This window comes from Mastigoproctus giganteus, chromosome 2, assembly GCF_048544385.1.
Source record: "Mastigoproctus giganteus isolate SK-2022 chromosome 2, ASM4854438v1, whole genome shotgun sequence".
In the NCBI taxonomy this organism is placed as follows: Eukaryota; Metazoa; Arthropoda; class Arachnida; order Uropygi; family Thelyphonidae; genus Mastigoproctus; species Mastigoproctus giganteus.
In genome coordinates this window covers 151,484,766-151,512,498 of record NC_143576.1, presented here as the reverse complement: position 1 = coordinate 151,512,498, position 27,733 = coordinate 151,484,766, and the positions used below count along the sequence as shown (strand labels likewise).

Sequence of the window (27,733 nt, the reverse complement as noted above, 5' to 3'; positions counted from 1 at the left end):
TGGGCCAGAGGAAGGTGTGATTTTGGCCATAAGAACTAGTATGAGGCTGCTACAAGTTTTCCCCGGTAAGAATTAATAACCTAGTCTGCCTCTGAATACAATGTGTACAGAAAGGACACACAGGATAGGAAGAGAGAAGAGGTTATGCTGTTATTCAGGAAACACATAAAATTTTGGCAAAGCATCCAGTTGACATGGGTGACTAGTGCAATTTTGACTCAGTTTGGTGTGACATAAGCACTGGGAAAGCAAAAATGAGGAGTGTGTTACTCTTCGTGGACTAATGTTATTCGTGGAGTTGCCCAGAGTTGGGCATTGGGCCCATTGTTGTTTTCTATATTTATCAATGATATTGATGAAGGTATATCATGCTTAATGTCCAAATTGGCAGATAATAAAAAGCTTGGCAGGGTTGCTAGTGATAGTACGCTGCTGCAACAGGATCTAGAAAAGTTGGGCAGATGGGCTGAGAGATGGTAACTGACATTTAACACTGACAAATGCAAAGTACCACATATGGGTAGCATTAACTGCTGAGTAATGTACCAACTGTGCAGTACAACACTTAGGGTGGTGGGGAATGAAAAAGACCTGGGGGTCATTTGTGCAGTCAGATATGAAGTTTTCAGAGCAATGCAGAGAGGCTGCCAGAGCAGCTCATGCGGTCATATAAGAATTTTGCTAGCAGGACTATCCCTTTATATAAGGTAGTGGTCAGGCCACACCTTGAGTACTGCATACAGGGCTGGAGGCCTCATTTAAGGAAGGATGCTGAGCTGCTGGAACAAGTACAGAGAAGGGAAATGAGACTGGTGAGGGAAGAAAGGGGCACTCTTACCAAGAAAGGCTTCAGTTGGTGTATAAGGCTCTGAATGGTTTTAGCAAACTCAATGCTGATGGGATCCTTCTTCTTGCTCAGGTTATGCACTTGAGTGGCATAAATTGAAATTGAGATAAGACAGTTGCAGAAATTTTCCTTTAGCCAGCTAATAATTGACTGCTGAAACAAACTTCCATCTGTCATTGTGGAAGATGACAGCTTAAATAAATTCAAGGAAGAACTGTACAAACTTTTAGGGCAAATGGATATGTGAAATGGGAAGGGTTTTTTTTTTTTTTTCTGATGCTGTGTAAGCTTGCTTTCTTGCATCATATGGGTTTAATGGTGTTGTTGTTTGTTATACTTATCACAGTCATTAGGCCCAAAACAAATTCCTACTCTCACTTTTGTTTTCTTAGTACCATGTCTGAAAAAACTGACTCAACCTTCGACTGGCCATCTCTTTCAACAGGGTGCACTAGGGGGAAGGGATAACTAATCCCTTCCCCCTCTGTCTTGTATGTCCTTTCTGTCCACATTGTACTACCCACATTGAAATTCTAAATCATTTATGTACAAGTGGCACCATTTCTTCAATATTCCTGCAATGTTTGCATTTGATGACTTAATCAGTAATTGAAATGCATCAAAACTGTTTACTAAACTTATAGCATTAGTGTACTAAGAAGTGTATACACACACATTCTTACTCTCAGTAACACCGACACAACCCATGTATTTACTTGTTTCATTATATATTACATTACATGTATTCATATCATTGGATACTAGTCACTGTATCAAAGTAGTATATAGTATATTATATTGCAGTAACAAAGGAGCTTGATGCAAAAATTAATTTTTGCATCATATACTCAGATTTCAGAAAATCTTTTAATACTATCACACAAAAAGATTGCTTTCCATATTTGATCAGTGTAGCATAAAAGGCAAGTTATTGCTATGGAAAAAGAGATAGGTGAATGGTAGAAGACAGAGTTGTATAATTCAGCACTGCTATTCTTGAACTAATGTCATTGTGGATGCCCAGTAATTTTTCAATATTTATTAATGATATTGACGAAGAACATAAAGTCTTAAGTTTGCTGATGATAGCAAGGTGGATTATGATATTGCAAAAGATCTAGAAAAATTAGGCAGATGGACTGAAGAGGCAAAATGAAGTTTAACATTTACACATGTAAGGTACTGCACACTGGTAGCAGTAATCCAAGATATCCATATACTAATTATGTGGTACCTCACCCAGGGCAGTGGAGACTCAAAAAGACCTGGCAGCTAGGCCAACTCAGAGTTTTGGCAATGATGACAAGAATTTTGTCAACAGGGTTAAGGAGGTGTTTTACACCTTGTATAAGGCAATGGTTAGGGCACATCTTGAGTAACTGCATACAGGTCTGGAAGCCTTTATTTTAGGAAGTATGTGGATCTGCTGGAACTGGTGCAGAGAAGAGCAATGAGATTAGTGAGGGGTGCAAAAGGCTGCTCTTAGCAGGAAAAGCTTTAGTTCAGCAAACTGCAGCATCAGATGACTAGGAACCTGCAAAGTAATCTGATTGAGAAGTTTAAGATTTTTGAGTGAATCAAGTAAGCTTAATGCTCATGGAATTCTTCCTCCTGCTCAGACTACATGAGTGAGCATATACTGTAAGAGAGGAAGGATAGTTGCAGAACAGTGTGTAAATTTGATTGGCTAATCAGTGCATGGTTGTTATAAACTTCCATCTTGTGTTGTAGAGATGAATAATCTGAATATGAATGTTTCACGGAAGAACTAAACCAACTATTAGGCGGAATGAACAGGTGATATGAGAAGTACTTTTTTTTTTTTTTGCTGATGGTGTATAAGCTTGCTGTCCTGCATCATTTACCGCTACTAATACTAATTCTGAAATTATGTATTTGTTTAGCATCTTACTGGAAATGCATTTACTATTGTACTCTCACAGCACATGCAATAAAAGCAGGATGAAATGCCATGATCAAATATAATTGAGGAAAACACCAAGGGTTTTTGCATTCCAACTTCTACATACTCCATGCTACGTAATTCAACACACCTGACACCCAATTTGTTAATGAATATAAACAAATTTTCATAATTTAAATTATATAATATTTTTTAAAATATTATATAACTTATAAAATATATTAAAATTATTTTTTCATGGAAAGTAATTGACATTTTCCATAAAAAATATTCCATATTTAATGGTAAAGCAATGTTTTCATTATTTTTTTTTGCAAGAAAGATGGGAAAAAAAAATGCTATAAGCTATAACAGTGAGAAAGAAATGGGGTCAAAAAAATGCCAAAAAGACTGATTCTCCAACAAAAATTCAGACAGTTAGCAGGTATGCAGTAAAAATAATCAAGACAACAAACCACCTCATATAATAATTAAATATAAAATTTGTGAGTGCCTAATTTCTATAGAAGCAATTATCAGGCAAGAAATGCATTTGTCTACAAAAACCGAAAATAACAAGACAAAACGGAAAGCAAAAAGAATAACAAACTGTAATGCAGCACTTGATAGGTCTTTTCCATGTACAATTCTGAGTAAAGAATAACTGGTAACCTTGGAAATTACTCAAGGAAAACCGAGTCTATATTTAGGAATTAAAAATTTCAGCCATTATCCTTGAACCAACAATTAATATGCAATCAATATTTTGGAATAGAACCCAGGCGTGTTCCATATGCTAATTGCCAGGTGAAACATTGAGAGTTAAATTTTTATTGTATATATTACATACAAAAATTTACCTTTATTGGTAACTACTCTATTGAAACCAGAACTGGAAAACTTTTTGAATGCCTTTTGTAACCACATTAACAGTTGCATTTCCATCACAGAATTTAAAAAATATGATATCATGAAACCAGCTGCTGCTCAACTTTTCTTTATAAACTACTCCTGGAATAATGCCGACGGCATCCTTCCTCTTCATAGACAACACACATTAATAAGGAGCATTTTAAATCAAATAAGGATGGTTGCAGGATCAACGTGTGAAATTTGTTTTCAGCCAGAAGGTAGTTGATTACCAGAACAAATTTCCTTCTGATGATGTGGAAGTGGGTAGTTTGAATAAAGTTAAGGAAGAATTAGACAAATTAAAAGAGGGAGGTGTTGTTATTTGGTTTTTTGGAGCATTAGCAACTAAGGCCATATTGCTCCAGGAATACGAGGTGGTCATTCCCTGACCTTTCCGCATCTTCCGTATTTGGTGGTCATGGGCTCGAACCCCAGTCTAATCAAGAAGTGTGTGCTACGCACTGCTGCTCCTGCCCACCTGGATATGGAGGCACCTAAAAGAGGGGGATGGCCAGGTGATGTGGAAAGGGAAGTTTTTTTTTTTTTTTTTTTTTTTGCTGATGCTGTATAAGCTTGCTTTACTTGTCACTACTAGTAATAATAATTTGGGTTAGAGAAATGTTTTATATTTTCCTTTGAGCCACAATAAAATTGAAGTACATAAACGGAACTTTTTCAGGAATAAAATTAAATTTTTTAAGTTAATTGAATCAAGTAGATGTAATTCTGAAAAAAAAAAAAATAAATAAAATAAATTTTGATATTAAAAAAAAAAAAAAAGTTACTTGTGATAGGAACATTTTTTTTTTAGTATGACTTAAATTGAAACATATTTCCATTTATATTAACCAACGTAATATCAGGTTTATTTTACCACCTGTGTGCAGCAGTAAAACAGAGTGACACGGGTGGCTCATGTCACTCACATGCCTAATGATAAGCATAATAGAATGATTCCCATAATCAAATAACTAAATCAATTACTTGAAATATTCTCTATCATGTCAAATTTTTTTTCATGATCCTGTCAAAAAAATAAATAAAATAATAAATAATGGTGAAGATACTTTTGTCAAGTATAGATAGACACAAACTGGATTTTGGCAGCTACTTTTGATGGCTGATCCTCTTTTTTTTTTTTTTTTTTTTTTTTTAGCAACTGGCAGTAGTCTGCCACCGTATGGCAGACTACTGCCAGTTGCATAGATATGAAGAAAAAAAAAAAAAAAAATCAAAGCAGGAATTTTTGTTGGACTTCAAATCTGTAAGCTGCTGCTAAACTATTTTTTATATCCTGCTCTTCACTAAAACCCCTAAATTTTGTAGAAAATAGTCAAGATGAGAGTGCAAGAAATGTATCTTAACACTCGTGTACCAGCCTTGTTTTCTGAACCTCTCCAGCATGTCACTCAGGATAACCTCATAATTCTGGATGTTTATTGTTTCCCAAAAAATATTTCATTTTAAAATTCAGGCCAAGCATCCCTTTCAGTTTAGTACATAGTTTCTTCAAATACAATCTAGCAGCAGCTTGCCAATTTGAAGTCCAACAAAAATTCCTGCTTTGATTTTTTTTAAATCTATGCAATGGAAATTTAATGCAAACATATTTGAAACAATTTCAATTTTTATTCAGGGCTTGGACAAGCTGTTTCATTGAACCTAGTTTACATGCAGAGAAGGTAACAGCACATTGTTTCGATCTACTGGAGGCTCGCCTTTAACATTCTTCGAATCTGGTTAGAGACCGATTCAGTAGTCAAACATTCCTAATGTTCACATCTTGCTTGACTATCCTTGACTATCTTGCTTGGAGAGATAGCAAGGCATGTTTTGTAATCACGCTGTTGGCTGGGTAGCAGGCCGGCCAATAATCTCCACATACCAGTTGATCGTGATTCTTATACTGAATTTTTTCCAAAAGAAGCTTAAAATTTTCAGTTTTATTTTAAGTGTGCTGAATAGGCTAGGCTACACAGTAATAGATGCATTTGTTTCCTTTATGAAGGACAACTCTTTTGAGGCTTTGCTTCAATGAGTCAATAAAGAGTTTCCAATCTGTTGTAGTAAAAAATTCAAAAAAGCTCATAACAGCAGGAATGTTATTGCAATATAGCATTGCAATATAACAATCTACAATTTGTAGCTAACACATTTAAATAAATGGAGAACCAATTCCTTTTCGTGATGTCTATCTGGCTGTACCAGCAGATTCTTGGATTTCAGTCTTAACCCTAAAAGCTTGGCAGCAGTTTGGTTAGATTCAAATCTCTCACAAGATTATCAAGTTATCTTCTTGTAAACAGTTATGGTCCACAGTTACAAATTTTTTTGTCAGAATAGTTTATATCCTCCTCAAAAACACAAATGTTTCAGATTCAGAATCAGATGGAGTGGTACAATTAGTTCAAGTCCAAGAGGTAATGGCCTTACAGCCAAAGTTAAATGTTTTGGGGGTATATAAGGCTCTGCTTGTAACCAAGAAGTTACCTCCACAATTGCAAGCCCTCCACACATGTACAGCATACTTTGTGGTGAAGGGGAGCAACTTTTAGCTTCGTCACTTAATTACAAAATATGTAGCATATATATTTTCACAAATTATGTTATACCCTGCTTTTCTTTTGCCACAACATAATTACTGCAAATGTAACAAAATAAGTTTGGCTTGTTCATGCAATGAGTTGTCACTGTCATACAGAATATGAAAATCACACCAGAAGACAGATTCTAGTTAGCATGAATGCACCAGAAAACTGAATGCAGAAGAAACAATTCACAGATTTCTATAGATACTAGAATTGCACATCTCAATATGTCTTAATATGTCTGAAAACATCTATACCTGTAAGTCACAAAGGAAGTAGTACAGATATCGCATATACAAAGAATACGTATTTAAGAAAACGATTCTTACCGTTTCTAAAAAGCTATGTGTTAGGTAAAAGCTGTTTGGATTTTTAGAAGTAGCAATGAAACAACAAAAATTTTGGAAACATGAAAATCTACGCAGCCCAGTGTAATCAATATATTCATTTGTTAAATTTCATCGTTAAGTTCATTCAAATTTGAATGAGAAACTTGGGCTGGTTTAGTTTAGTAGGAAATAAAATCTGAGCTAGTATATCTCACATGGAGCTGGCCTTTACACATATGGCCCCCAGGACAAATGCCTCCTCCACCAAAAAAACTTCATATATAAAAAAATATTCTCTGGAAAAGGGTTAGAGAAGTCATAAGTTAATAAAATTGAAATTACATAAAAAAAAAAAAAGGAAACAAGTACAAAAATCAAGGAAATATAATATTAAAAAGTATTATGAGCATAAAATCTATTCGTGATTTAAATTTTGCAAATTATTTTTCAGTGAAGTGACAAGTGGTCAACCCTGTATAATGATGAATTTTTGCTAAACATTATAGTTGATATGTAAATGACAGGTGATAAAAATTCATGCGATTTATGCTAAATAAATGTACTATAGTGTATTGACTTTAACATATTGGTGAAAGATTAAGGCAACGTCAGCATCCCTAATATATGATCTGATCAAAAACTGGTTACTTACAATTTGTAGCTAACGCATTTCAATAAGCAGAGTTCCAACGGGAGTCTGAGTAGTGTGTATGCGGGGAGCATTGTCGAGGCCACGTTATGTCAAGGATCTGGGTATATTCTTACCACATGTACGCCATATCCAAAAATTTCATTACTTCATACAGCATGTCCCACCCACTTTTTCTTACTATTGAATATACCATGAATTGTCAAACTAATAGAGCAAGCTTATCTGCAAAAAGATCTAAACCACCCAAGCACTTCCTAATTCATTTCACAAATATATGTGGTCTCAATTCTAATCTCAACGATGTCCATTTCCACTTGCAGTCAGCCAAACCCCATGTACTTTTTCTGACAGAATCTCAGTTATCGGTTGATTCAACTACTGCTCATCTCAGATGCCCAAATTATTCGCTGTATGATTCCTTTCGCCTCAAAGGTGGTACTTGTGCATATGTCCGTTCTGATATTCCCTGTCAGAGACTTGGCAATTTGGAATCTCCTCTCTTTGATCTTCTCTGGCTTAAAATCTCTCTACCTCATTGTGTCAAATTCATCTGTTGTCTCTACCGTTCTCCCAACTCCATAATCACTTGGAGCTCTTTGACTTCCTCTCGTTGCAACTTGACTTTCTCCAGTCCAACTTTCCTAACAGTGAGGTAATTTTCCTTGGTGATTTTAATGTTCACAACTCCAGCTGGCTTCCGTTTTCTAGTCACACCGACCCACAGGTTGAGATGCTGAGTTTGCAATTACTAATGACCTAGCACAGATTGTTCATTTACCTACAAGAATACCGGACAATCCTAATCATACAGCCAATACGCTTGATCTTTTTCTCACAAACAACCCTTCTAAGTACACGGTCATAGTGAGAGGTCCTTTAGGCACTTCAGATCACAACCTGGTGATTGTCTCTTCTCCAATGGAACCTTTATCTCATGGCTATTCCCAACCTCGTGTTGTTTGGCATTACAAGAATGCAAAATGGGATGACCTGCGAGACTTCTTTTCTTGTTTTCTTTGATCGGATTACTGTTTCAAAAGTTCTGATGTCAATGTTTGCTCAGATCGTGTCAGTGAAATTATTCTTGCAGGAATGGAATCCTTTATCCCACACTCCACTTTAAAATCTCGTCCTTTATCTAAACCTTGGTTTTCCAATAAATGTGCTAAGGCTGTACAAGAGAAGAATGTTGCATATCGTAATTGGCCTGTTTCTAATTCTTCAGTTTCATTTTCTGCCTACACTAAAGCTCGCAACAATTGTAAAGCAGTTATTAATCAGTCCAAACTAGAGTTTGAACAGGCTAAGAGTAGAAAACTTGCTTCTTGCCCTAATGGTAGCTGAGCATTCTGGTCTCTTCCCAAAGCTATGGGCTGCAACTTTTACCCATCTCTGCTCCCACCTCTGTCCAAATCAGATGGTTCTGTTGTCACTTCAGCCAAGGATAAAGCTGACCTGCTAGCATCCCATTTTTCTTCCAGCTCATGTATTAATGATCTTGGTAAAACACCTCCCACCATTCCCAACACGCTCCATTCAATGCCTCCTGTGGTCTTCTGTCAAAAGGATATCAGAAGGATTTTGAATCTTGATGCTAAGAAAGCTCTAGGTCCTGATGGTATTTCTCCACTTGTTCTCAAAACCTGTGCTCCTGAACTTACTCCTATTCTTTACCGCCTTTTTTCACTTTCTTATTCGAAAGGTGTTTTTCCTTCTGCTTGGAAATTTGCTCATATCCAGCCAGTTCCTAAAAAGGGTGACAAATCCCTCCCATCCAATTACCGTCCCATTGCAATTACTTCTACTCTTTCTAAAGTAATGGAGAAATCAATTAACTGCCAACTCTTAAACTACCTAGAAACCTTCCGTCTGATCAACGATCACCAGTATGGATTCCGTCAGTGTCGATCCACTGGTGATATTCTGGCTTATGTTACCCATTTAGGGAAAAATTCAATGGAAAAGTTTGGTGAAACACAAGCAGTTGCTCTTGACATCTCAAAGGCTTTTGATCGTGTTTGGCATAAAGGTCTTCTAAACAAGCTTCCATCTTATGGTTTGCCAACTGTTTTTAGTAATTGGTTATCCAGTTTTTTCTCTCATTGCTCACTGAGGGTGATGGTAGATGGCTCTCTGTCTTCTAACTTCTCCACTAATGCCGGTGTCCCCCCAAGGTTCAGTTCTTTCCCCCACTCTTTTCCTCTTGTATATTAATGACCTTCTTTCATTGACTGGAAATCCTATCCATAGTTTTGCCGATGATAGCACATTGCATTCCTCTTTCCATTTTGAGAAATCTTGTCCTGCTCAATCAGCTTCAACTTCTTGAAAATCTACTACCAACTCCTTAAATGCTGATCTTCAGGTAATTCTCCAGTGGGGCAAAAACAACTTAGTTGATTTCAACCCTTCTAAAACTCAGTCTTGTCTTATATCTCGCAAAAAGGATTCTTCTGCTCCTATGCTTATCGTTAGTGACACTCCAATTTCTGGGCAAAAGGATATATCTCTTTTGGGGATTATCCTGACTTCTAATCTCTCTTGGCACAAGCACATTACAAATATTGCTTCCTCTGCACCTAAAAAACTTGGTTTTCTCTTTCATCTTGGCATTACTTTTCTTCCAAACAACTGTTCACTCTGTATAAATCGCAAATCCGCCCTGCCATGGAATATTGTTCCCACATCTGGGGTGGTGCTCCCAAAACCTCTCTCAGGCTTCTTGATTCCATTCAGAAGAGGGCAGTTAGGTTAATTAATGATTCATCTCTAACAGAGTCTCTCCACTCACTGTCTCATAGACGCACTGTTTCTGCTGCATGCCTCTTCTAGAGATACTTCCATGGGCACTGTTCTTCTGAATTAGCTTCTATAATTCCCGCTCTCTCTTTCAAAACAGTCCGAACACGTTCCGCCACCAGCCAACATCCATTTACTGTCCAACTTCAAACCCACAGAACCAACTTTTCATCTTCCTCATTTATTCATTCAACTGCCATTTTCTGGAACATCCTTCCTTCGTATGTATTTCCTGAAAATTACAATCTACAGAAGTTCAAGTCCAACGGTACAAAGTACTACAGGTTCTAATACCTCTCATGTTTGGGGTTCACATAAAAAAAAAAAAAAAAAAAATTAAAGTCTGTATATAAGGAAGAACATTACTGTTGCAAGCAAGGGAAACTGCAATGTATTTTGTCATTTTAAAGTAAAATATTTATAGTTTATGATGGAAGATTAACAGAATTTAACAGTTAAGGCAACAGATACTTCTGTATTAATAATTCTGAATATAACATAGCAAAACTAAGCAGGTGGGAAACCAATGTTAATCACAAAACGTTTTTAGGTCACATTACTCAGATTTAATAATCTGTCAGGTTTATTAATTTATTACACAGGTTTATTAAGTAGTTTAACAAGTTTGTATGCTGTAACGGTGTTGTAGATAAAATGAATGGGCATATGGCAGTACAGAAAGATAGCTATAATGGGTTTTTTTTTTTTTTTTTTTTTTTTTAACTATTAGCAGGTTTGCCTAAATCCACCAGAAGAACTGCAGTAGAATAATAATAATTAAAAAGAGGGCAGATTTCAGCAGTGCTGAAAAAGTGCAGTGTCTTTTGGTTCGAAGAAAAAGTTAGCAACAACAGTTCATAGACGATTCTGCACTCATTTTACAATTTTTTCAACTTCTAGGCTCTCCTGGGAGTGGGGATATTTGCTGACACCAAGATTTTCCTTCTTGAGGTTTCTTTGCTTCACTTTGCCTGGGGAATGTCTTCTGTAATATCTCCCTCTGTTACCCTGTTATCTAACCCTTAAGCTATACCCAAATTCCTTCTCCCTCGGGCCACCTTCACTTTTGCTCTGGCCAGAAAGTTGGTGGCCCATCAGTCTTATTTATCATGTGTTCCTATCTTCCTTGCCTGGTCTGGCTCCCCACTCCATGAACATATGCTGGAAGGTCTTTCCTGGTAACTAAGTGAACAGTTGAACACACTACTCATATAACCCATACCAACTCTTTTTGCAAAGTTGTGCAGTATCACAGAGTACTTGATGTGGATTTGTGGGAACCAAAGGAACCACCAAACAATCAAACTTATTTAATGTCTACCATTTTATGAATGATCCTTCATAGCAGAAATTCTGTATATCAGTAGCATTCATCAATATAGGATGTTGTATAAATCGTGCAAAGAATACAAGCAAACTTAAGCATGAAACAACAGAAGTGAAATATATGTTCCTCTAAAGCACAAAAAAATCAACAACATGTGCAAGTCATGAACTGGGTCTGCCACAACCAACTGGAAAGTGTTACAGAAATGTTTGCAGCTGAAGCTGCTGTCAAGTGGTGTAACAAATCACAAATGAAGACAAAGTGAAGTGTACCAATTTCTGTGGGAAAAGGCAAGGCATGATAATGAAAATGCACACCAGGAATAAGCACCAATATTTTATAAATGAATAAAAACAGAACTTGGGTATCCACAAACACATCTCTTTTGTTGACACTGGTCTTTTGACACAGGGCTATTGAACTCTAAAAAAGATCATATTTCAACCACTGACTGCTGTCCAGCAAATTGGTGGACAGCAGCCAGTGGTTGTCAGCAGCAAAGTGTCAATGGATGTCCCTTTACTAGAGGTTCCCACAGTTTTATATCTTTGTGCTTACCCCAAATATTTATTATTTGGGAGAAGGCACAAATTTTAATTATTATTAAAATTTGCTGAGATATACACATTTATAATTAATATATACTTCAATAATTTAATCTTGAAGCTTTAGATAAATCATGCTTCACACCTGGAGATTAGTGGAATGGAACAGTTTGTCCATATTTTGTTAAAAAGAGTGCTTCATTAAAAATAACATGGGTCTTCCCCTTCCCAACAAAACTAAGTTTGTCCCAGGTGGGCAAATCCACACTATGGGAACCTCTGCCCTATATGATAACTATAATTCAAACTTAAGTAAAAGAAGTGGCCACGATGTGCTTTTTAATTTTTCTTTGATTTCTCTTTATTATTCGCCACCTGGTTCTGATTGTACAGTAGGGCCCACTCATATGGAGGGTTAGGTTCCAGACCCCTGCCAAAAAGCAAAAATCACTGAAAAGTGGAACATAGTCTTTTTTCACTTGCAAATGCATATAAAAGCCTAATAACATGTTTACACTATCACATGCTGTAAATAGAGTGAATCAGCAACAATAAAATGGCATTTGATGGCCTTCTCGGACTCGGTTGCTGAGCGTGTCACGCCAAAAAAGTGCCGAACATAATGAACATGGATATCATTAAAAACCACCGAATTCGCGGAACACCGAAAAGCAGAGCCCTACTGTATGTGCACTATGCTGTCAGCGAATGAAATACAATCCAATTGAAGTTTATAAGTGCTGATATCCTTCGAAGAGGTAGTGCTTGTGGATTCCAAGTTTTTTCCATTTTTATTTATTTATAAAATGTAGTGCTCAATCCTCACTGGGTTTTGGAAGGCATCTCCTTGGAGCCTAGGGTTTTGCGCTCACACTGCTGAAGCAAGTGTTGCTTTGCTTTGTGTTCCTTATTTTATTTTAGTTTATTTCACTTTATTTTTAGGTTGGCCTTGGTATGTAGGAGCAGAATCATACCTTATCAAGTGTAATAGAAATAGAGGAGGAATTTACCATATTTGTAGCAAGGTTTGTAGTTTCTTTTTTTTTTTTTTTGTGTGTGTAATATATTTATTCATTTCCTTTTCTGTAGTTGTTGTTTCTTCATTAAAAACAGAATAACAATAAAAAATATGAAAAGGACTTCGTCATCCTCATGTTTTTAGAGCTGGTAAGATTTAAATTGCCAAGAATCTGCAAGGGTGTTAGTGCTCACATTATGTTACTTATCTTTGGACAAATTTGGTGGAAAAATTTGTTGAAACCCAAGTTGTTGCTCTTGACATATCAAAGGCAGTTGATTGTGTTTGGCAAAAAGGTGTTATAAATAAGTTCCCATCTCATGGCCTGCCAACTGATTTTTGCAACTGGTAGACTGTGTTCTGTTTTCTAATTTTTCCACTAATCCTGGTGTTCCCCAAGGTTCGGTTCTTTCTCCCATCTTTTCCACTTGTATATTAATGATCTTCTTCCACTGATTAGAAGTCCTACCCACAATTCTACAGATGACAATATTACATTGCATTTTGTCATCAATAGAACTAATCAGATCATGTCACCATCCTAATCTCTAGACATGGTTCCTTGAGTCAAGTGCACTCATTCTGTCTTATTGACAACCCCCCCCCCCACCTCTCCTGTGGAGAGGATGAATGCTGTGCCAACATGCCATATGAGTTATGAAAATTATGTTGATTAAATTGGATTCCTATATTAATATTTACAACAATTACACTCTTTATGATATGTTCAAATGTTTCCCCATCAGATGGTTCTGCAAGTTCTTAACTGGCTGATTATGGTTTGGTTATTAGCAAGGTTAATAACCAAACCACAATCTGCTGTGAAAGTAATAAAGGTCCTCCTACCTTTATTATTTACCAGGAATGAAATCTAATCTTAATAGACTTAAAATAAGTGTTCATGAAGCTTGTAATAGGGCTATTGTTCTTCAGGTGAATAGTTTCAAGGATAGTGATTTGGTGGACTCCAGCAACAGATTTAGAGAACTGAATTTTCTCATTCATAAAACTATATCTGAAGCCAAAAATTTTTATGACGTGGACTTGGATGTAGTCTACATTATAAAAATAAAAGGAACTACTGTGAATTCTATGTACACAATCTAATTGATTTGGGGATTACTGAAGAGGACTTCAGAAAGAGTGTACTACATGGTTGTCTATAATGTAAACAGACAGCTTTCCCTCCCTTTCATCCTTTTTAGGAACTGGCTGGATATGAGCAAATTGCCAAGCAGAAGGGAAAACACCTTTGGAATAAGAAAGTGAAAAATGTGCTCCAGGAGCACAGGTTTTAAGGACAAATGAAAGAATACCATCAGAAACTGGAGCTTTCTTACATCAAGATTGTTCAAAATCTGATATCCTTTTGAAGGAAGACCATAGGAGGCATTGAATGGAGTGTACTGGTAATGGTGGGAGGTGGTTTACCAAGGTCATCAATACATGAATTGGAAGAAAAATAGGATGCTAGCAGGTCAGCTTTATCTTTGGCTGAAGTGGCAATAGAAACATCTGGTTCTGACAATGGTGGGAACAGAGTTGGGCAAAAGTTGCAGCCAATACTTTGGCAAGTGACCAGAATGCTCAATGATTTGGACAAGAGAAGCAAGTTTTCTACTCTTAGCCAATTCGAAATCTAGTTTGGACTGATTAATAACTGCCTTACAATTATTGTGAGCATTTGTAAGCAGAAAACGAACCTGGAGATTTGGATACAAGCCAATTATGATATGCAAAATTCTTCTCTTGTACAGCCTCAGCACATTTTTTTGAAAACCAAAGGTTTAGATAAAGGATGAGATTTTAGGGTAAAGCGTGGAATAAAAGATTTCATCCCTACAAGAATAATTTTCACTGATACGACCTGAGCAAATCAGAAGATTTGAAACAGTAACCCCGACCAAGGAAAAGACGAGAAATTTTGCAGATCATCCCATTTTGCATTCTTGTAATGTCAGTCAACACGACGTTGAGAATAGCCATGAGAGAAAGGCTCCATTGGAAAAAAGACCATCGCCAAGTTGTGATGTGAGGTGCCTAGATGATCACTCACCTAGACTGTGTGCTTAGAAGGGTTGTTTGTGAGAAAAAGATCAAGTGTGTCGGCTGCATGGTTAGGATCGCCTGGTATTTTGGTAGATAAATGAACAACCTGTGTGAGGTCATTAGTAATTGCAAAAGCCTCAGCATCTCAACCAGCTGGGTCCATGTGACAGAAAATAGAAGCCAGATGGGGTTATGAAGAGCAAAATCACCAAGGAAAATTACTTCACTGTTAGGAAAGTTCGACTGCAGAAAGTCAAGTTTCTAAGAGAGGAAGTGAAAGACTTCCAAGTGATTAGTGGAGCTGGGAGAACGATAGAGGAAACAGATGAATTTGACAGAATGTAATAGAGAGGTTTTAAGCTAGAGAAGATCACAAAGAGGAGATTCCAAATTACTAAGCATGTGACAGGGAACATCAGAACAGACATATGCACAAGTACCACCTTCGAAATGAAAAGAATCATACAGCAAATAATTTGGACAAATGAGATGAGCAATGGTTGAATCAACTGATAAATGGGATTTTGTCAGAAAAAGTAAATGGGGTTTGGCAGACTTTAAATTAAAAATGGACAGCATTGAGACCTTGTAAATTTGTCAACTGAATGAGGAAGTGTTTGGAAGGTTTAGATCTTTCTGCAGATAAGTTTGTTCTATTAGTTTGAGAATACATGGTATATTCAGAAGTAAGAAAAGTTGGCAAAGACAAGTTGTATGAATTAATGAAATTTTTGATATGGTGTATACATGGTAAGAATATACCCAGCTTCTTGACATAATGCAGCCTTGACAATGTCCCCTGCACACACACACACACACACACACTACTGACTCCTTCCAGTCACAATCTGGCAGGCTAAATCAGTGAGATTATACACTAGTTGATCAGGAAGCCTCTTAGTGTTATCAATAAGTTCACAGTCCAGTAGACTATCTAGCAGCCAGCCTGCGAACACTGTTTTAGAGCTGTACCCTTGAAATGTAAGAAAGATTGGATCTTGCCACGATGTCTATTATAACCTCAACAAACATCAATCATACTGTATAATGGGAGAGATGGGGGGGGGTTGCCGGAGCTTTGCTCTGGAGACTAAACATGGGCTCCACCACTTCAAGCCTCCAATAAGCAAAGTGGTGGTATTGCACTGGTTGACAAGTCATCTATCGCATAGTATTGCCTGGTAACAGGGGGACAGCATTCCTCTGTATGGTATGAGCTCCACACCTCGACCCCTGCTTATGTTGGTTCACACCCAGGTGGTCACCTCAAGTATGCTAGGTGCCATATTTCAGGACTTTCATGTGGGGGGGAGGGTTTACCCACAATTACTAACAATACCACCACTGTGAAGGCGCAAGCAGAGGATTTTGGTCTCACAGATCAACCACAGTTTGCCGAAATTAGGTCCACTTGACTTGAGTATCACCTCAATATCAGTTCCATTAGCGTTTTAGACTCCAAGGTAGAAAGCACAGCTTGGAATATCTGTGACAGCCTCAAGAACAAAACTTGCTTTTGCTCTGCTATACTTAATTGTATGTGTGTGTGTGTGTGTATACAGGCTGACCTCAATTAACACAATTAATTTGTCCCGCGAGTGCATCGTGCAAAACAGAAACACGTTAATCGAATATAATAATCAATAGGAAAAATTATAATTGGTCCTTGACCTTCAGGAATATCCATAAAGAATTTTAAAAATAACTTTTAAACTGTATGCCATATAAAGGACAATGAAAATAATTAAGGAATTAAATGTTTATTGCATAAAACAGTGGTTCCCAAACTGTGCGCCACATAATATTTTAAATTTTCGAGGGAAACACAGCAATACTCGACATCTGTCACACACCACGCAAACTACTAGCTCGTGTGGTGTCCAGTTCACAGTTTCAACATTTCTTATTAAGTTGTTTGGACCTAACTACTTCATAAACGGAACTGTTAGGTATTTCTTTTGGTCTAGGCGTGCTGCGAAAAAATTACTGAGACACTAAAAGGCACCATGAACAGAGAAAGTTTGGGAACCTCTGACCCAAAATACACAATAAAGAAACAATTTGTTATGGAAATATTTGAACAGTCGTTTGAACAGTGCTGACTCTCTTTTCATCAATTAATTTCCAATAGCTGACAACAATCTTCTCTGGGCCCTGGCGAAATAAATATCACAGAAAACCTCAAGCCTTTTGTTTGGGGTTTTCTGCGATACAAAAGATTTCACCTAGTTCTTTTACTTATCTGCTTAGCGGTAACATTTTCATCTGGCTCATTTAAAAATTAGAATTTTTAAATGCAAGTCTGCATTGACTTTATTAGCGGGAGAGAAACAAGTAACACGTCTTCTTCCGATGGTTGATGGAACACAACGAGGTGGGCAGCAGGCAAACATTTGTTTATTGCTGGTCCGATATGCGGTAAGCTTAACGCGTGATTCAAATCTTTTGACTATCACAAAAAAAAAAAAAAAAAGGGATCATGTTAACTGGAAATTTGCATCGTGTAAAGTGAAAAGTGGTATAATTTTTTTCAAACAGCGGTAACTTAAAAATACATTAATCGACCTTGTGTTATGCGAGGCCTGGCTGTATTGGTTTTCACTATCCATTTTTCAGCCAGCATAACATGTAAATCAAACAGTACACTTTTACAGTCAATACATAAGATTCCAAATACCCAGCCATGTATGCTTTTTCATATCATATCAAAGAAAATCGAATCTGTGTGCTTGTGTTTGAGGAAAGCATCTTGAATAGGTGTTTCTAATTTTATTAAGTGGTTGAGTGTTGACCTGTTCCTTTGGAAGTCACACTGTACTTTAGAAAGGAGGTATTTGCTTCTAAATACCATATCAGACAGGCACTGACCATCCTTTTTTCCAGGACCTTTCACAAGTAGCTTATCAGAGCAATTGTGCAGTAATTGCTTGGAAATTTTGGATCCTTTCCTGACTTGGTAAGGCAAGCATGATCACTTATGCCAGGTGTCCAAGAAACTAATCTTCAAGGTAGATTCTGTTGATAAGACAGAGCAGCCAATCCACAGAATCAGATGAAATATGTTTGATCATCTCATAATGGATGTCATCTGGCTTGACAGCACTAGCATGGGATAGAGATAGTACCACTTTCAATTCCCATTCTGTGAAAGGCTGATTGTATGCCTCTCAGTTGTTTGAAGATAACTTAAAATGCTCTTTTCAGTTTTTCGTTTTAGGACAAAATCTTTGGGGGGGGGGGAGTTCGGCAGCCACTTTAGCAAATGTCTCCCCTATAGCAGGGGTGGGCAACTTTTTTCGTCAGCGGGCCGCATGAAATTTTCGCATCATGATGCGGGCCGGAATAGATTGAACGATTTAATAAAAAAAAATCAGAACCTAAAAAATGTTATATTACTTGAATTACCATATTATTAATGCATTTTTAAAAAAAATATCTGAATGTCCAATTATCATTGAAAATGCGGCATTTGGCATCAATTTTTCTTTTTTTTTTTAATTGGCTCATTTTATGGGCTATAAATTATATTAAATTAAAAATTGTAATAATTAGAAAAGGCATAAAACATAAAATATCTCGCACCAATATTATTTTTTTCAATAAGAAGTCAAACCCAAAGGAACTTCGTTCGATCGATGCTACAATAATAATTAGGAAATAACTCTGACGCTATGTAGAATCACTTGGTTACTGTTGTACTGGCCGCGATTCCCGATTGAACCGAATTAAGCCGAACATTTATGGCGAGTGTAGTCAGGTATGGATTTTCTATATTTATGCATTTACCGAGGGGGCCGGCTTCAACATCGTCACAGGCCGGCTGTTGACCACCCCTGCCCTAGAGTGTTGGCAATTGCATATCTATTATAATCTAGGATTGATGTGGTGGGTCATGTGTATCTAACCTTTATTTTCCAGATGTCCCAGACGAGCTTAGATAACACCGTCAGGTTGATTGAATATGTGAAACAGATCCAAGATTCATTTTGACTGTAACATCTAACTTAATGTGCTTTTGCTCAGGCACATTTGAAGGCTATTAGATTATCTGTGTGGGATAACGATAAAATTTCTCCTATGCTTTGTTGAGGGTTTCATGCTGCTGTGCATTCTGCATTCCACCATGGCTTTGGAAATGGAGGAAACCGAGCCAATGTCTTCGGAATTGTATTTGCCACTGCTTGGACAATATTTTCTGTGACATACCTCACTGCATCATTAATTGGCTCCTTGCTGACTGAGATGGTATTAAAGGCTGCCAGATGTTTAAAAGCATTCCAGTCAGTATGATCAATCCAGTCATATTCTCCCACTCCACTGAGTGGTTATCATGCAGAAGTGATTACTTCCAAAAAGGTATTCTTCAACATCCCCATGAACACACAGGGAGAAGAAAAGGGGAACATACAAAGAGATTGATTGCAGTAAATGTATGGGTAGTAGGCATGTGGAAGGGGTTATATCACCCAATAAAAAGGCCAAGCCATTTGAGTATATGCTCGATAGTCCAACCCCTCCCACTGATGCCAGAACTACTCTACAGAGTACTGTCTGTTGAAATCCCACATAATAGAAAAGGGGAGAGTAACTGCTTATGAGATCACCAAAGTCTGCCTGGGGGGGGGGGGTTGATATTTCAAGATGGCAATAGTTGAACTGCTATCACTTCTAAGTTGGTGTTGAGCAGTGTAACTTGAAAAGTGGTATGGTTACAAACCAGAATGGTAACTCATCCGTGGGCAGGTCCATCCCCAGCTGTGTCCTTGTGAATGGTTGAGCACTTTTGCAATCAAGGTTCCTCATTTGCCTTCAGATAAGTCTCCTGTAAGCAAAAGCATGCTAGCTCATGCTTATGCAGGAGAGCCTGTGTATTGCTTCTCTCAGAATGAAATAAATGGAATCACAGGATGATAGGTCCAGCTGTACTAAGGATGACTCAATGTTTCCAAAATAATTTTTACAATTGTATTTTGGTTTAAATGGGGACTGCAAAACTGGGCGATATTCTGCAGAAAAACAGTACCTTTTTGATGAAGTTCAGGGCATTCGAGGAATAGCAGAGGCTTGGTTTTGTTCTTCTACAGTACTGGATAATACAGGTATGTTGATTCTACAGATAACTGCAATAGACAGGGCCTTAAAATCATAAGCATAATCTTACCAACTGATAGCATTGTTTTGAATTTTTGTCATTGGCAATCCTGGTGTTTCTATTTCATGCTTTGTCTCTTGACTCAGGCTCAACCCCAGTTTCAATGCAAGTCACAATATGAATAAGAAATTTTATTACTTTCAAATGAATAGTGATTTTTTGGTAACTGACAAATCCTGAGATTTTCAACTTTATGGTCATAAGCCAACATTATTGGCATCCATCTTACATACATTTTGTTTGTGAGTGATAGAATTAACTGTCCCTTTACTAACCAATAATGTCCCTGCAATTTGCTCAATATGACCTTGAAGCAATAGAGTGGAGACTTCAACTGGTCTGCCTACACATTTTTTGTCATCAATACTTTGCCAATCTTTAAAATGTTTGAATCCACTTGTACACTTCTGCGATTCAGCAAGCATTGTCTGCATACAGTGTTATCATATAACTGTAGATGTTTGCAGGTGAAATACCTTCAAAGTCAAGTCAGATTATACTACACTGTTCAACCAAATTCGTCTTCTAATGGAACTACCATCATTAATACAACTGTTGTGCATGAATTGTTGTCAAGAGCAACTTTACCCATGTGCAGACAAGTTTCATGAGAAAATTTCATCTTCTCCTAAAATTACAGCATGTGTACTTAGTTACAGAATCATGCTAATTGATAAAGCCAGCATTTTACAGGTGACTTCATGCCAAGTAACAAGCACATACTTTTTTATATAAGAGCTCACAGTTTTACATATTCCTTCCACAAGTTATTTGTGTATTATTTTATTTTATTATTTCATATGTTCCTCCTATAATTTTATGTATAGCATCTATACACTGTTTCACTTTTATTCCAGATATCATTAAAATTAAACAGATGGTTATTTTTTTTTATTCTGAAACTGCAAAAGTTATTTTCATGAAGAAATTATGTTAGGCTCCTATACTGTCAGTTAAGTCCCAGTGGCCAGTGTTACCACTTCTGAACAATAGTAACAAGAACATTAAAGGAGAGAAAATAGGGACATATCAGTTTTTAAATAGCTATGATCAATATGCCATTTCCACAGCTGCTGATCAATTGAGTAGTGTAATGGTTAGAAAATACTGATTTTTTTTGAATTGCAATAGCCATATTAGAAACTATTATTTGTGCATGCTACTTTCACATGAACACATCAATATTAGAAAATAAGACTATTATCACCACATGCATGAAAGCAGCATTTCTATGGTAATATGAGTCACCAAAGGACTTAAGTAACAAAGCCGGACATTAGAAGAAAGGAATAATTCTTTTTATAAAACATGCATGTGCTTACCTGTTTTGATGTTAACATTTTGAAAACTCCACCATTTAATGTAGCATTATTAAGAATGTTATTGAAACTATAAGTCCACATAAAAAGTTACATAAAACCAGTTGGCCCTAAACAAACAAATCATGTGCATCACAAAACAAACCCACTTGACATATACTGAATAACAACTTAACTTCAGATACACATTATTGTTGATCTTTGGAAATGTTCTAAAATTTGAAAGTATACTTTTCATTTTTCCTTGCACTTTCAAGCTATCTATGTCATGAAGAATGTTCTTATGAAAGCCTTTACAAGACAGAAAAATTTAGTTTTATTTGTGATTCAGCCAATTCAACATTCAACTTGTGTGTACTGTGTTTCTAGGAAAGTTTGTGTTCGTAATTTTCTGTTTAGAATCTGAGGGAATTGAAAAAATAAAATGAAAAGATTTTCCATGGGGGGGGGGGGTGCTACTGAAATCACTCTGTGATTTCAGTAGAAATAACATGAAATGTCTCTTCTTGTGACAGAACAATGTATAATTCTAATACAGTACACCAGTATTTTTTTAAAAGGAAATTCAGATCTAGCAGATCTTTTATTTCAATACTCCCTAAATTTTAACAAGAGTTCTATGAATTAAAAAATATATATATAATAACATAGTAATACCACATAAAAACAAATCTCTTGAATATTAAGCCGAAAGAACATACAGTCTAGGATATACCTTTTACCTAGCTTTATTCTGTAACTTATAATACAAGACAGATATACAAGTCTAGTAGTATTAGATACATGTGAAGAACTGAATAACAACACTAGTTATGTGAGAGTAGTCTTAGAAAATTATCTTTATCTCTTATGCACTGCTCCCAACTCACAAAAACTATCCTAAGCTATTTATAGTGACAAATATGCTAGCCAATCATAAGAAAATCAAAGCCTTTCTAATGCATCTAAAATATATGTTCAATAATTCACTATAAATGGCAAATCAGAATCAATACAGATACTTACAGAACTAGAGAGAGAGAGAGAGAGAGAGAGAGATTGTAAGTAGGTCTACATTTTTCATATGTATATAGATTATGTTTTTTTACCTGGTATTTCAAGTGCATTTCAAAAAAAATATATTTGCTTTTGTATAAAACGTCTTCAGATTTGTCCCATCTGTGTTTAGAACTAATAGCAGTTTTATTTAAGGGTACACAAAAATAGCATTGAAAATTGGGGTAGAATTACCTCTACAAGCTGGTGTTCTCCAATTTTTGGCTTACAAAAGATGAAAACTGAAAAGTTCTCTGGAATTCAGAACCAAGAATTTTACGAAATCAATAAGTTATAAAAATGGATGTAGAGAATACTACTGCTTAACGAGAGAGAGACTTTTTAAAATATTTTACTAAATTTATTAAAACATTTTTTCAATTATTTTTTTTTTTTTCAATTTTATAATTCTAGGTAATGAACATAATACCGCAGTGCAAAAACAGACAAGAAAAATAAGAGACCAATTACAGTATGATAATAAATACTTCTCTATATTATATTTTTCTGTCTTGCTATGTGGGGATGCTTTCTTGCCTCCAGTGGGGCTTGGGCTTACATTCCATCAGTCTACAGTCTATTGTTCATTGGTGAAATGCTTATCAAGGAGGGTGGAGTTTTGGAGCACAGTGTAAATAACATTGTGATTTGAAAATATTGTTAATTGAATTTTTCAACTAACAATATTTAACAAAAGAATTTTCTTTTTCACTGGTTAACAAAATAATGGAATTTCAAAGGAAGAGTTTAAATCCATATTCATATTTTTGTTCAGAAGAAAACAATCCAAAGAAAACTCAATAAACAATGAATGTTTATAAAGAAAGTATCCCTGGTTATCCCAAAATAACTAGGTGAAAAAATGAATTGAAGCATGTTTTAAACATGAATTTAAAAATAATTCCCCTCAGATTTAGTGCTAGCCTCCTTATTGTTTCTAGTATTTATTAACAATACCGATAATGACATATCAGGCATGTAAAGTTTGCAGGTGACAACAGAGGCTGGCAGGATTTCAGTAGCATACCTTGATTCATCAATGACATGAATCAAGATATGCTACTAAAACAAAATCTAAAAAAAAATTAGGCAGATGGGCTGAGAAGTGGTAATTGAGTGCTTGTGATCTGATTTACCTGTTGCATAGCTTTTCACTGCTATACAAAGTAAACACTATTTTCTCCTTAATACAGGAGTGGTGACACTAAAAATGTAGCAAAAATTGTGGCAGGTCATCTTTCAAAAAGTAAAAAGAAAGTTGAGCACCTGCTCAACTTTCTTTTTACTTTTTGGGTTTTTTGAATTCTGCTTAAACAGTTGTTGCTGTTATTGTATTGGGTTTTATTGGCGCACCAGCAACTATGGCTATAATGCACCAAAACTAGATCATATAAAAGAAAATGGTTATACTTCAGTGACCTAAGGTTTGGTTTGGTGTTTAATGGCACACTAGCAGGTGAGGGCATAATGCACCATGCCAAGATAAAAGCAAAAATAAATATCTTTTTTTGAAGCCTATAACAGGCTACCACGTCAAGATGGCAAAAATATGATATATTTAATATTTTAAGGTAAATAACAAAATATAAATTTAAATCCTTGTGTAGAAATTTAAAAATGTCAGACGTAGTGTCTCTATTACCTAAAATCTGACTGGGTGTAAGTGGTTCAGCCAGATTATTAAAAGCAATAAAAAACAAGCCTTGTGCTTCTCTAAAAACAGGACATTCTATAAAAAGGTGACAAGTAGTTAAAAGTGTTACACACCTCACACATAGGTGGGTCATCCGCCCTCAGCAAAAAGGAATGTGTCAGATGACTGTGACCTATGTAGAGCCAAGCAAGAACACACACACACACACACACTCTCTCTCTCTCTCTCTCCCCCCCCCAGACCCTGCATAGACTGGACTGCCATTACAGGCTTAATATCATGTAGTTTTTTGTGACCTGCCCATGCCAAGAATCTTGCCACTGGGAGTATAATTTGGTGCATATTATTTGCCTGTAGTCTGTATAGGGGACTGATAAGCAATGGCTATTCAGCCATTGCTTGTCAGTCTGATTTTGCAGTGGTAGAGTTTGAGATTCTGGAGAGGCTGATTTTGCAGTGGTATCGGCTAATTCGTTTTCCCTGATCCCAATGTGGTTTGGGATCCAGCAGAAGCAGATGTCGAAATCTGATTCCAAGAGAGAAAAAAGCATCTGCTGAATCCGTAACATGACTGGATGAGGGTTATTACATCACTGATAACAGAACCTGTAACACGCTTGATGAATCAGTATACAGCCACTCCGCAGCTTACGTAATACTCTACTTACGGAAATTTGACTTCACATAAGTTTTTGCCTTGCCGATGGGTGCAAACTTAGAAAAAATCGTGGAAACGTATTTTGCAAACGTTTTTTTTTCTTTCGGTAATTCGTTCCAAGACCTGAAAATTGAAAATTTTTGCTACATAATTAAACTATTTATCTCTCTAAAAGGTCACTTTTATAATGGAAATTGCACTACACTTTTATTGTTATCATATGTTCCGTTATAAGAATCAATTTTGAACACCTTTGTAGTGTTTTTTAAAACATTTCTGGAGGTCACTACCAATAAAACAGAAACAATTTGCACTTTCCTGTTTATTGGGCTTTTCTGTTAGCACAATCTATTATAAATAGATAGTAAAGTCGTTCTTACTGCATTTGCAATAATACCAATAACTGGAATTCTGTGGGTTTTTACGTTACAGTATTATGGTGAAATGAGTTCCCCCTCACTGAAATCTTCAATCATATAAAAAACAAAAATTTTCAGAATCTTCTCTTCATTCCTATTTACTTATTACAATGGTGAAGAGAAAAAGACCAATGGAAAGTGCAAGTGCTGGCAGTGCTAGGAAACGAAACAAAATTGATTTAGAAATGAAAATGATTAATTAAGAAGTATGAAGCAGGACAAAATTTGTCATCTATTGCACGGAATTGTGTCTCGCTACTTCAACAGTGAATACTATTTTAAGAGACAGTGCATGTATAAAAGAACAAGTTAAAGGATCAATGCATTTAAGATTAGAAGTGATCTTAAATATAGTACCTGAACAGCATTCAGATGCTATATTGAAGATGGAAAAGCTATGGATGGAAAATCAGATTCAGAAGTGAGTGCCCCTGAGTCCAATGGTCATTCAAGCAAAAGCAACAAGTATTTATGAAGATATTAAGGATAAGTACAGCGAATCCCAAGCCAAGCAATGGGTGGTTTAACAGGTTCAAGCATCGAACTAGTGTCCAAAACATTAAAATATGTGGTGAAGTTGCCAGTGCCAATTCCGCAGGGAAATTTTGTGATGTGTTGGGAAAAAACCCTTCTAAGTCTCCACAGCCCTCAACTTCCGTAGCGGTGTGCTTATCAGCTAGAGTTAATTCTGGCAATTATGCTCGAAAGGTAAAACTTGCTGACATTATGCCTGTCTCCTCTCTCTTTTTGAAATTTTATAATTTTGAAATTTTTGTACACTTTGTAATTTTTCCCATTATTATTATTAACAGTTACAAAACAGCAATCAAACATTATCGAGGGTGCAGCTACAAAGCATCATTACACAGCTCCAAAGCACAAGCTTGGTGTATAAATTTTCAAAGTAAAAAGAAAAGTAAATGTACATAAAAAGAATAGTAAACTGAAATTATAGATAAAAATAAAACAATATTAAATAAAAAGAGGACGGATCAGTCAGACAAGTGAACAGGAAGCAGAAAGGTTGAACACTGGTATTTCTTCACACACACATCACAGAATCAGATTCTTAGAACTGGTCAAAAGAGTCAATTTTAAGGTTCAGGTAATGGATGTGGTTAGCAGTTTTGGTTGTTTCTTGAAGTGTCCAGGGGTATCGAATATGTCCAGATTTGCCTTGTTGATTGATCTTGCAGTCCTGTTATAGTATTTGTAGTATCCATAATTAGTTTTTGCATAGGATGGTTTTAGCAGTCGATGGTTTCTTAAAGCTGTCAGTGCATCGAAGTTTATTTGTGAGACGAGGTGAGGGCAGTTTATAGTACCGTTTAACTGCTGGTTAAAAAGGGTTAAGTCATTTTCATCTCTTCTTTCTTCCAGCGTTTCAAGTCCAAAGAATACACACCGCTCTTGGTAAGATTTCTCATTGTATTCAAGGCCATTTTTAAAACAAACGTACTGTAATGCTCTTTTTTGAATACTTTCAATTTCTAATTTTTGGTAAGCTGCATGTGGGGACCAGACCTGTGAGGCAAATTCTAGGGCTAACGTAAATTTTGTAGAGAAAGATGAAAAGTGCCAATTGATCAAATTCTTGGTTAATTCTTTTAAGAAATCCTAGTTTTTTGCTAGCTGATTCAAAACAAAACAAAAGCCTTCACTGCAGCCGTCATCAGAATCTCCTGTTCGGACTGGGGACTCACCAAAAGAACCCTATCTCTCTATACTATAAGGCTGTGTTCTTGCCAATTGCCTCCTATGCTGCTGGGGTCTGGTTCCATAGGGTCACTAACAGTAAAATCTGAGCCACATTTCTTTCCAGGCTAAGAACTATGCTGCTTGCGACACACCGAGTAACAAGAACAATATCAACTAATGCACTGCAGGTTCTATCTGGGGCCCTTCCCCTGGACCTATATATAGCTTATAGAGCACCAACACAAAAAAGGCATATCAACTTCACTCCTTGGAATAGACTGCAATCCTGCTACAAATATCAAACAGGAAAAAAATAAACCTATGGAATAAACTCCTCTCTCTTTGGCAGGTTAGACGGGATGAAAGTCCCACTGAAGCGGTCACCAGACTTTTTATCCCGGATGTCACCTTTGCCATGAATAAGCCACATTGTAATTGGTTCTACCCATCCACGAGTACATTCTACATCCTAACAAGACATGCCGCTCTTATAGCGAAACTGTTCCAATTCGGACTGGCGAAAAATCCTCATTGCTCCTGTGGGGAAGAGGAATCCTGGAACCAAATCCTATTGTCCTGCCCCAACTACGAAGAACAATGGACAACACTTAAAAATAAGGTTTAGAACATCTCAGAAGTCAATCTTAAAGACTTAGTACTGGGCATCCTGAGTATGGGATTGCTGGAATCCACTGGTATTCTACTACCGCCAGTGGATACAGGATTTTAGCGCACTACCAAAGCGCAGATAGTAGATGATGTCCGGCTCCACATGCCTTGGGATGGGCATTAGGCAGCAGTTGCTCAGGTATTGACTGATCACATTTCA

General features: G+C 36.5%; 1 protein-coding gene across 2 annotated transcripts in view; it reads right to left on the bottom strand.

Moving 5' to 3' along the window:
- The window catches only part of LOC150089663 (E3 ubiquitin-protein ligase KCMF1-like), a 223,166-nt gene that overhangs the window by 49,121 nt on the left and 146,312 nt on the right, over positions 1–27,733 (bottom strand). Inside the window, exon 2 of one of the 2 annotated variants that reach the window (XM_090368718.1) lies at positions 21,444–21,550. The exons of the other annotated variant lie outside the window; for it this stretch is intronic. Coding sequence (XP_090224844.1) covers positions 21,444–21,524 — 81 coding nt within the window. The 5' untranslated portion in view covers positions 21,525–21,550. The remainder of the gene's footprint in view (positions 1–21,443; positions 21,551–27,733) is intronic. 2 annotated transcript variants of the gene reach the window in all.